The sequence below is a fragment of the Vigna radiata genome, unplaced genomic scaffold, assembly GCF_000741045.1.
Source record: "Vigna radiata var. radiata cultivar VC1973A unplaced genomic scaffold, Vradiata_ver6 scaffold_418, whole genome shotgun sequence".
Taxonomy (NCBI): Eukaryota; Viridiplantae; Streptophyta; class Magnoliopsida; order Fabales; family Fabaceae; genus Vigna; species Vigna radiata.
Genome location: NW_014544148.1, coordinates 107,244 through 118,986, shown reverse-complemented (window position 1 = coordinate 118,986; position 11,743 = coordinate 107,244). Strand labels below are relative to the sequence as shown.

Genomic DNA, 11,743 nt, shown 5'->3' with positions numbered 1-11,743 from the left:
GCTATTTTTCACTAGGAACGAAAATTTTCGGGCGACAAGTTAAAACTATTCACTCACAAGTCACAGTTCATGACCTATTGATCTTACTCAACTCAAGGAAAACTTTTCATAGAATCTTTTCCTTTTTGGCTAGTTAGTTATTTACTACCTTTTGTGTAGTTATCTGGATTGACCAATAAACAGACGGAGCAGCTGGAATTGGGAGACATCGATTATAGGCTTATAGCACCAAAAAGTAGTAACTGAACATTGTTAATTACCAAAAAGAAAGAACACTGTTTTTGCCCAATTGTGCTTCTCCCTGTGAATGACTGAAAGAGGATAAGTGTTCGTAAACTAGTATCTAGATTCTCGTTCAAGAAGGACAAGGCTTGTCTGTTAACTTTGATAAAGAATAATACAATTTGTGATAAATCTGAAGAACGAATAAAGTGTAACCTGTAAACCAAGTGAGTGATATACCTAACGCCCATGGGGCTTTAAAACTTACTTTTGAGATCGAAAATAAAGGGAAAGACATTCCACAAATGTCAAGGCAAAGCAAAGCAGTGAGCCAAAGGAAATCCAGAATTGGAACTTGTACAAATCGGCCAAAAAAATGGTGGATCATTCAAACGCTACAGTATAAGGAACATAAGGTTAAGAACATAAGGAAGCAAGATGCTGTGATACATCAATCACCATCTTTATTGTAAGTCATGTACAAAGATTTGATGGTGCACTTCCTCCCATTGATGCCAAGAAGCTAATTTTCTTCCTTTCACCTGAATCAAGCCCTTGTGATACATGCATCAATACACATAAAATGTAACGTTCCTAGGCTAGATTACTATAAGTTGTATTATTACATACACAGGGATGAGACTCTAGAACCGTATTACAATACACCCTAGTCTTCTAATCAGCCTCCATCGTTTCGACTGACTTTACATGGAAGAATAATGGGTTTTGGTACTACCCTTAACAACCAATTACAACTCAATTGCAACCAATCAAACTTGGCTCCTATGTACACTCCCTGCCACAAAAACAATGTTTTAAACCGGGGAACTTAAAACACAGCAGAAATAACAACAATAGGTCAAAAAGGTAGAATGAACCATTTCTGAACTTCTACAATATTTTCCCCGCTTTGTTTCATTTTCCTTTTCTTTCAGACGAGATAATATAACATTCTTCGGTATCTAATGAGCAACCACCAAACTTTGAGGTCAAGTATTAAAACATGCACAGGCTGTTAAATAGAGAATGTACTCTCAAGACACTTCTGAACCTATTTATCCACTTCAGAGTGTCCTTGAGTACAGACAGCTATGCTTCCATTATCAATAATCCTCTGGTTTAGATCAGCACTGTATTTTTCTGTTCAAGATGACTGGAAAAACCGTGAGACTTCTCTATAGAGCTGTTCAGCTTCAAATGGTTTTGAAACGTACCCATCCATGCCACCCCCTAGGCATTTTTCATGTGTAGCCTGTATCACATCTGCAGTCATGGCTAAAATCGGTACATGCCAATTTCTAACATTCTCATCCATTGATGCATCTCTGTTCACACTTTGCTCCATCTCCCTAATTTGCTTTGTTGCTACAAAACTGTTTGAAAAGAATTGTCATTAACATATTGTAACACGATGATAAGGATTTAGAAATAGAAAATAGATTAAATTAATACCTCAAATAATTTTTATTTAAACTGTCAAATGAATTAACTCCATTATGAGTTCATGGCTCCCAAAGCCCGGACTAAGGAGAGTTGTGTTTGGCCCTTGACAACCCACATTAAATTTGTTGAAAGTTAAAACACAGATCACTAACTATTGGTTATCGATGCTAGGTCATCATTTGAAAATATCACTTTTTATGACTTGACTACAATGTCAAATGAGCTATGTCTGCTAAGTCAAACTCTCAAATAATGTTCAATAAGCAAGAGTTCTCACATTTTTCTTGACAGATGTGGGTAAAAGCAATTACTCTTGCCGTGCCTGATTAGACTTCATGCTTGGAATATTGGAACATTAAAGGATAAGTCTTCAAAGATGGTGGACATTATGATTTGCAGAAGAATTCGAATCACGTAAGGGTTGAAGAATAAATAAAGGAATTAGACACTACTAAACTTATATTTCGGGTATATAGAGAGTGGGGGGAAATGATTGCGGCCATTATTGTGGTCAAGGATTGGAAAGCGAATGCAGTGGTTTATTCTCAAGTACCAAATGTCCTCTGAGGGTTATTTAGGACTGCAATTCTGAGGTTTAACGGATTGAGGGAGGTCTAGAAGCACATTAAAGGAAATTATTCCAAGAGGTTTAACGGTAAATAATATCCCTAAGAATTTTTGTTTTCAACCAAGCTCAATGGCATCATTTGATCTGTGTACCTGACCTCACTAAATAGCCTTTTTACAGAAAATGTCAAATGAATTATAATATTGCAGTGGCATGTTAGACTCCAAAAACCTTGTGTGCTAATATACATTAGTTTGTTTTACAATTTTGTAACGAAAAATGTTTTCCTTTGATGTAAACTGTTCAGTAAATATTGCAATTATATTTGAGATATATAAAAAAGAATTAAAAACTCTTCTATGTTTTTAGTCCAACTGACAAACTATCAGAATCATAAAAAATGTATTTCAGTTGCATACATACCCGTCCATTTCTGGCATTTGAATATCCATGAAACAGGCATCAAACTGATGGGGTGGCTTCAGGGAAGAGATGGCATCTTTCCCACTGCTAACACAAACCACGTCTGCTCCATACTTTTTCAATGCACCAGCTGCTACAGCACGGTTCACAGCATTGTCATCTACTATTAGAATTTTCCTGCCACAAAGAAGATGGCGAAGAGACAAACTTTGGAGCTCTCTATTTCGGGGAGCTCCCTTGTTTTGGACACCCATGGATCGTTGTAGTGAGGCAGCAAGCATACTTGCTCTAAGAGGTTTAGTAATGACAGTAGGATTATCAGCACCCAAGTTTACAATTGCTTTAAAAGAACTACTAGAATTAACAAGAATGAACAGCTTTGGGGGAACCCCATGATCAATTTTCCTTGTATTATTGACAAAGTGAGATGACAAGCCTAAATCTCTATCCCAAACCTCCTGCTCAATCAAGACCATATTAATAACTATATTTCCATTGCTTATGGTTAGCAAACCTTGGTTTAAATCAGAAACCATCTCAACATGAATGCCAAGCCGTTGGATGTGATATCTTGACACTTTTGCTCTAACAGGTCTTGGGTCAATAATTAATGCAGTCATCCCCTCAAATTCTGATGATGCAGACCGAGGTTGGTTGTTTGTTTGCTGAATTTTACACTCGTTTGAACTGCGGATACCATTGGTGAATATGGCAGTAAAAGTGAATGTGGATCCAACCTTGGGTATGCTCACAAATCCAATTTCTCCATTCATGAGACCAACCAAACACTTGCTAATGCTTAGACCAATACCTGTTCCTCCATGCTTTCTGGAAATGGATGGACCTACCTGCATGAATGGGGTGAAGATGCGGGGCTGAGATTCAAGAGGAATGCCTTCACCTGTATCCTCAACAGATACAATCAAATTGACAAGATCATTCGAGAGGGACGAAAAGGAACCAAGAGGTCCCTCTTGACTGAAAGCCCTGAATCCTTCCCAGCTCTTGCGACTATCAGCTACAACGGAGCCACTCAATGTATTTTCTGAGTTGGATTCTTTGTCAACCTCTATTGAATGGACAACCTCCTCAACAAGATGGATAGTGACAAAAATATGTCCTTTGTCAGTGAACTACAAAACAATTTCAGAATCAGTTTTGATGATACTTTCAAGAAATACACAACAATTTTTGCTCCACTAATAGTCATGGTCTGCTAGAACACTAATAGAAGATTTTTTTCATGAGACTGTAACAACTGTAGCCTGCCTATAAGGCAATGATATAGCACAAGGTAAGATCACTAAATGACTTTCATGATACACTAGGGCACCAGACTAAGTAACTTCAGTTATGCGTAATGTTTCTCTCTCTACCTATAAACTTACCTTAATTGAGTTACCCATGAGATTGGTAATTATTTGTCGAAATCTTCCTGGATCACCTATTAGAAATTCTGGAACCTGATCTGACACATAAACTGCCAACTGTGCTTCCCAAAAAAAATTACAAAAAGCTATTAACTATAATTAGACTACAAACATTTGGAAATCCAATCATATGATAAAAAGGCAATAGTAGGAAAGGAATTTATTACCTCTACTCCTTTTCCTTGAGACTTCTCAGAAAATAGTGACAAAACATCATCCAAAATTGCCCGTATGTCAAAGAGCACAGCCTCAAGCTCTAGCTTACCAAATTCAATCTTAGCTTGATCCAAAACCTCGTTTATTAGTGACACCAGAGCCTTTCCACTTTCTTGTGCTGTCCTGACATATTCCTGTTGGGTTACATCTAGATCTGTGTCCATAAGCATATGCAACATCCCTGAAATTCATATTTAGAGCACGGTCATGGCTGAACAAGCTCTTCGTTTTTTGTGATACGTTTATAGTTAAATATTGGATATTGCAGACTAAAACATAGATAGAATACAACTCACCTAAAACACCGTTCATTGGTGTTCTGATCTCATGGGAAACAGTAGCAAGAAACTGCAGTAATAGTTGATGAAGCCCACATGATCAAAATGAATTAAGCCAAAACAAGGAAATAGGGTATCTTAAAAACAGTTACGTACCTGGGATTTTGCAATATCAGCTGCCACAGCTCGTTCCCGAAGTTCCATCATCTCACGGCAATCATCTTCTACTTTGGCAATATGATTCACAGTGGCATGGAAAATATATCCGACAAGGAATGCAATAACAAGAATACCAAATGACGTAGTTATTGCCAACCATGGCCATGGTGGTTTCTGCTTGAACCTGTGATAGCATCAAACTTAAATTTCATGAATCGTTCAAGTCTTTTACATCTTGCACATTTTAATCGTTGTAATGTATTTATATAAGTCATTTGAATCGATGCACCCAAAAAAGTGACAACTTCAGATAAAATAACTCTAAACTAAGTACATCTAGCAGCAAAAACCACAGCACAGTACTGTGAATTATTACTTCATATGACATTAATATACCTTGTATTTAATATATTTTCTACCTATTTCAAGGTGGCATCGTTGTTCATACAAACTACATTGAGCAAGAAAGATGCCGGAGATGTTAGACTCTTTCTACAGCATTCTTACCTACAGTGCATCTCGTGCTTCCTGAAAGGGTCTCCGAAGTTAAGAGTGCTGACATGATAGAACTCATCCCCTGATTCACTTGAACCATACATGGCAATTGGATGAGTATGATTTGTAGTATCATACACATTAACAATTACGGTTTGCTTGCTAGCAAGTTGCTGAAGCAGTTTCTCCACCAATGACTCAACATCAAAGACTCCCCCAAGATACCTGCCAGCAAGCAGCAGTGAAGACATAAAAATGCTACCATTTTAATTGTGTTCATAATCTTTTTTCAGTTTTTCATATCAGCTTTATTGAAATTAAAAGTATATTTGTTACTTTAAAAACTTCTAATTATCACAAGAGCCAAAAATTGTTCACCCTTCTTACATTAACAGAGTTCATGAATATTCTCCCTGAAAATTTAAATACAGTGATTAGTTACTCAGTAGACTAGTTACTACAGAGATTTCAATGACCAAAAGGGAATACTTTAAATTATATGATTGATTATAAAAATGACCAGAGAAAAATGAATGAAATTCATGCAAAAATATTAAATGTTTTGGCACACCCATCAGTTGCTTGAATTCTTTCATTTGGGGTTGCATTTGATGGAAGATCTCTCTTGTAGACGGCAAATGTCAGGATAACCCCCAGACGATTTGTTTTGAGCAGCCTGAAGGGTGCAGTTAAAACCCCTTTGCCTGATTCTCTTGCACGCAGCACATTTTCACGGTCTTCCTGTTGACAAACAGGTGAATAACTGAGACAACCATAACTCAAAAAAGTTGCAATAGATTTCAGGTATGGAACAGGAACAACATGTGTCAACTCATATTTGTGATATTCATCAAATTAGAGATTATCGACGTATTCTATTCTCCATTAGGAGCAGTCCAATCAGGACAGCCGAGAGAAATGAAGAATAAGGATACAAAAACAACAATCAGGGAGCATACACAGTTTTTCTTCAAAAGTTTTCTCACATAACATAGTGAATGATCACTAGTAGAGCAATCAAAAACCGTACAACCAGGAATAAAGACCTTAGAATAGATGGATTAAAATTATCATCAGAACAACCAAGTCAATTGCATAGCCTTTTCAAAAATCACTTTATATGGATCAGATGAGCTCCACCTAAAATTTGACAAATATAAGAAACCTACCTTTCCAGAGAGCACATTAACAGAAATCACATGTGCAATTGTATCTTGTGCAAAGATGACAGGAGCATATTCTTCCTGGACGGGGGATGGCTCCAATGCCTCTGGGGCGTAATCATCCTTATGAACCGGGTTCTGCTCTAGAGTATCCATCCTCTTGATAGTCCAACCTTGTTGCTTTTCAAACTGTTCCCTTTCAGAATGGAGCACCCTTACAGCATATGCAACACCGCTCGTAAGAGGCCTCTCAAAAGCTGTTCTTTCTGTGTACCTTGCAAAAGTTTTCTGCAAGTTTTGGAAGTTGGATTGATTAACAGAGGTGAGACAATAGGTCAAAATAAATCGGTATCTATTCCATCTTTTCCAGCAGTATAAGTTCCTTGCTAGCAAAATATGAAATTAAAAGCCCAATATTTTCCAGAAAAGAGAGATACGGGGGGGTGGGGGGTGGGGAAATGCTGTTACACAGCAAAATTAATGACAATGGAACAACTCCTCATAACCCCGTGTGTATAAAATTATGCTAACATATCTTCTTGAAGCATAATAAACGAGAACAAAAAGTAATAGGTGAGGAATTAGGTCCGGATTTGCAAGAGCAAAATAAAGAGTAGTACCTGATCGATGGCTGAGGGGTTCTTGGCATGGTGAAAGGTGGAGATCAGAATTGACATGGCTTGGATATGGTTCATACTGACGTTGAACTGATCCTGAAGCATCCTAGCCCTTTCATCACACAAGCTTGCCAGAGTTTCTTTCCTCTTCTCAATACCTTGCAAGCTCAAGTAGCACAAGATCCACAAAGATACTATAATCCAACCCACCACCCATGTCAGCAAAAGCTTCCTCCACAACGCTCTCTTCACTTTCTTAGAGCCAATATACTGGTAGTACTGTTGGTGGATTTTGCAACCCTGCCCAGAGATCTTCTCCCACCATTTGTGCCACATCTTTCCACCCCCACCACCACCTGGAAACCCCATCTTGGTGTCCATAATTCCACTGCTAATAAACCAGTTAAGGTAAAGGACAGACACAAGCCAGCAACATAGCACCAAAAGTAGATGCCCCACTTTTAGACCAAACCCAACTACATGGAGCAAACTCATCCACAACAGTAACCAACACAAGTAAAAAAGAAACAGTTCCAAGAGGTTGTGGGCGTCAACTCTAGCTGATTCCAGGTAGGCTTGTGTGAGAGGAGAGAACCGCTGTCAAATCCACAGAATCCCCAGGCTAATACACATGCACCCCTATTCACTAAAAGCGTTTTAGGCTTGTGACTGAAGGAAATTCAAGATTTTGAAGAACTACAGCACAAGCCCAATTCCTAGAAACAAGAAGGTTGAAGGGGAAGAAAAAATAAAAAGGACATAATAATAATAATAATAATAATAATAATAATAAGGGATGTGACCTTGATAAGATGCTGTCTTATCCACCCCAATAGCTTAAAATTCAGAAATGCAAATGAACACTGAAATTTTGAGGCAGATAAGAAAATTCAAATACCCTTTAAAGAATAAAAGAATCACAAGATTCTGGGTTTCTAATTCTAAACAGAAATTGATACTCCTTATTATCTTGTCAGCTAGCAGCAGCTACCAACCAAGACGCAGAACAAAAAGGAAGGGCCAAAACTAAACCTACAAAAGATTCGATTTTCACTATCACTCAGCAAAGAAGCTCTAGCTTGCACTTCATGGCCCTAGAACCAAACAAGAACAACACAAGCACGTGAATGTGTTGGAGAGATTTCCTATTACTTAGAACCGCACAGTGCAAAAAAATAGCTAGGCAACAACTAAACTCAAAGAAAGAAGCTAAAAAGGCTTAAAAGGACGAGTTCATCGGACTGAGATGGGAGAATTTGGTAAGGCGAGATGATAAGAATACGGTAGCACAGCACAAATGTTTTCTATATTATTACAGGCCATTATCTCTTTCCAAACTATCCACTCATAAAATAATGAAATAATTGTAATAATAATAATAATAATAATAATAATAATAAAAATAATAATAATAATAAAAATAGTGTCAAAAAGAATATATACATTATTTTAAGACGCTTATTATCGACATAAGAAAAAGTTAAGTTATTGCATATTTTGAACAGTTTTTTATAATACCAATATCAATAAATGGGTGCAGAAAAGGCATAGTTCCACTGAGCAGAAATGAGAGGCTTTGTTAACTTTCGTTTGCTTTGTGTTCACATCCCTATCCATCCATGGCAGTAGACAACTTCTTCACGCTAAGTCGTTAGCTGTGTGCGTGCGTGCGTCTGTTTGTTTAGCTGTACTTTCGTTTCCAAAAGTACCCCTGCATGGAACCAAAATTTCAACAATCAGCATAAGCTTTTTTCTCAGAATGGCATTAGATACCCCGTACTTTATCAAAATTGCCATTGCAAGACCCATAGTCAAAAGAGTAGTAGTAGGTACTATTAGAACAACTCTACAGAGATAATCTTTTCTTGCACTTATAAACCTCTCACATTAGGTTAATAACACTTTGCATGTACAATTTTTTTCAGATATTTGAACCATAAATTGTGACACAAGCTTTAAATTCTGAAATTGAAATTAGAATGAATACCTTTTCTTATCTTCCGCATCCTAATTTTGCAAACTAAACTCTAGGCATGTGAGTGTTTCCCACTTCCCTCTCCCAATATTTAATTCTTCCAATGAATCAATGGGAGCACTGTGAGAGAATTTAGGTCATTTCTCACTTTACCTATTTGAGCTTGTTCTCTTTGTTCCCCTTTCCTAATATTGTGGTCTCTCCTAGTCTTTTAACTTTATGTGCAATGCGTATGTTTGAAAGATGCTTATTACGCCACCAAAAATGGCTTCAACGTGTATGCATTGAAAATTAGATGCTTTGTTTTATTAGCAATATTGAAACCAAACTTCACAAGTGTAACTGAATTCAAACTTACGTGGAGAAAACCTCCAATTACAATATTCTATCTTCATAAATGTGTACCTCTTTAGTTTGTGGTTTAAAGTCTTACAACAAAGTTTGTGAATCTAAAACAGCAAAGGGATAAAAATAAATTAACTTAGGTTATTTTAAGGGAATTTTATATTTTAAAAAAGTTAAATAAACTAAATTTGAATTGATTTATTTTAAATTATTTAATTCTTGAAATATTTTTTTAGAAAAGAGAATTTAATTTACAAGCTATCAATAAATACAAATTACTATATAAAAAATATATCATCAAATACCATTAATAACATCGATCAAAAAATATTTGTACAACATTAATAAAAAAAAATAACCACCAATGATTTTAATAAAATAATATGGCTTTATCTTTCGAAAAATAATGTTATTGTGTCGGAAATACAGAAATAAAAGGTTAAATTGTGTATTTAACTTTTTGAAATTTTTCCAATATTCATTTAATGAGTAATGATGGATGTAAGTTCTTTACATGTTAAATGATATGTCAAAAATTGTTTCTAAAGTTTTAGTTTTTAAAAACTCATTGTTTTGTTATAAGAGTTTCATAGCATGCAATTTAAACATACTTATAAACAGAAAGAATTTTATGTAAGAGATTTCTATATCAGTATGTTTGAAAAAACATACTATGTCCAAGAAAGTATATAGGAGATTTTCCATTAGATATAACTACAAAGTTACAAGAAAAGTATTATTCTTGAACTCAGTCACTCTTGGTTAGATAATATTATTATTGTTTGAACACTTAACCATTCGTGGTTAATAACCTAAAGTAATTTTTTGGATGCAACTACTTTTGGCTAAAAGAATTTTATAAAGAAAAATATGATCTAAAGGATCATGGGGTTTGAATTACTAGAGAGAAACTTAATGCCTTTTGATAGATACAATGTTTATACACTCTTCTAATTTACTAAATTAAACATAGACTGTATTCTTGTGAAGTTTAGGACACAAACTTTTTAGGAAATATATAAACAACGTTTTGACAACTCTTAATATGATATGCTTGATCTTCAACTTCGAAGACTACTTCATACAGAGAGTTGAAAAAAGAGTTCTGGTATATCCTTTTATATCTATTGAGAAGCTTCACTTTCAAGTCTTCATCTTCAAGATTATGTTTGTCTACACATAGATGTAGTTAAATGTATTTCTTGCAACATTAAATGTTTATATTTTCTTTAAACAAGATATTAATCGGTGAAATTACTTACAAGATTAAGTCAAAGAATTTCTTTACAAATTTGGAGTAAAGGAGTATACACAACATATAATATTTCAAGGTTTGACAAAGAGTGTTATTAATGCATATGAGCTTTAGTTCGTTCTTCAAATAATATTTGATGTTGACTTATGAAATCTTATTAGTAGACGTGAAGATGAAAACATTATCTACAATACAAAATAAACGTAAAATAATTCATGAAGAATAATGTTAGTATATAATTGTGTGTGCATATCCTCTAATCAAAACTCTGCTTATCAGATAAAACAAAAGATCATAAGGTATTATATTGTTTATCAGATGAAATACTTGCGTCTTACATTATCTATTTAAAAACTATCATCTTACCGATGAAGTATATTCATGTTTTGTAGTTTTTTGTTCGGTAAAACTTAATCAAATAAATTAAAGATCTATTAAACAGGTTGAGAAAACTCTAGAAAACCAATAAAAAATAATTCAAGCTTACATATATATGAATATATAATCACAATAATGTTAAAAAAAAAATTCTCTGAATATTTACATTGGTTAAAAAGTAGTTTCTTTAACATTGACAAAACGAACAATGACATCAATTGGAAATAATCCTACCAATATTTTCGAGAAAAACTTGATTAATTAATTTTAGTAAATATTATGTTTAACATAATTTATAAATCACTAATGATGTTCATAAAGAAATCAATTAACTAAAGTTAATCGAAACATACCACTAACGTATATTATAAAAAAAATTAATAGTAGTGATAGGAAAATGTTTTTGATCGACTTTAACATAAATAGAAAAAAAAAAATCTTTTGTTGACACATCAATAAAAGAAAATTTTAAGTTAATGATATTTCGACCTTGACTAAGCCAAAGATGTCTTAATCGAAAATGAACTAATGATACGAGGTAAAACCGAATAAAAAAATATAAGGAGAAAAAAAAAATAAATATATATATATATATATATATATATATATATATATATATATATATATATATATATATATATATATAAAAGGATAAAATATGAATGATTCTAAATTCTTACCTATAAAATTGAATTTATAAAATTTTAAATAATTAAATTACTCTCATAAATTTAGTATACTTCAAATTTTTAAATTTTTTATGAAAATAATATGTT

General features: G+C 34.3%; 1 protein-coding gene across 1 annotated transcript; it reads right to left on the bottom strand.

Annotated features, from left to right (window-relative positions):
* Positions 1 to 561: 561 nt before the first annotated feature.
* On the bottom strand, positions 562 to 8,343 carry LOC106755439 (histidine kinase 3). Its single transcript, XM_014637598.2, has 10 exons — positions 7,018 to 8,343; positions 6,404 to 6,685; positions 5,806 to 5,975; positions 5,247 to 5,459; positions 4,737 to 4,923; positions 4,599 to 4,650; positions 4,254 to 4,483; positions 4,045 to 4,143; positions 2,657 to 3,789; positions 562 to 1,595 (listed from the first exon to the last, which is right to left on the bottom strand). Exons 1-10 carry the CDS (start codon positions 7,507 to 7,509, stop codon positions 1,367 to 1,369), a joined length of 3,087 nt encoding a protein of 1,028 aa, XP_014493084.1. The 5' UTR covers positions 7,510 to 8,343; the 3' UTR covers positions 562 to 1,366.
* Between the last annotated feature and the right edge of the window lie 3,400 nt (positions 8,344 to 11,743).

What these genes read in the sequence shown, in the direction of transcription:
- LOC106755439 (XM_014637598.2), bottom strand. Translation starts at nt 7,509, where the DNA reads ATGAGTTTGCTCCATGTAGTTGGGTTTGGTCTAAAAGTGGGGCATCTA. An exon ending in CTGATATTGCAAAATCCCAG is followed by an intron (nt 4,651 to 4,736) that starts GTACGTAACTGT and finishes CTATTACTGCAG; the next exon opens with TTTCTTGCTACTGTTTCCCA. An exon ending in ACCAATGAACGGTGTTTTAG is followed by an intron (nt 4,484 to 4,598) that starts GTGAGTTGTATT and finishes TATGAATTTCAG; the next exon opens with GGATGTTGCATATGCTTATG.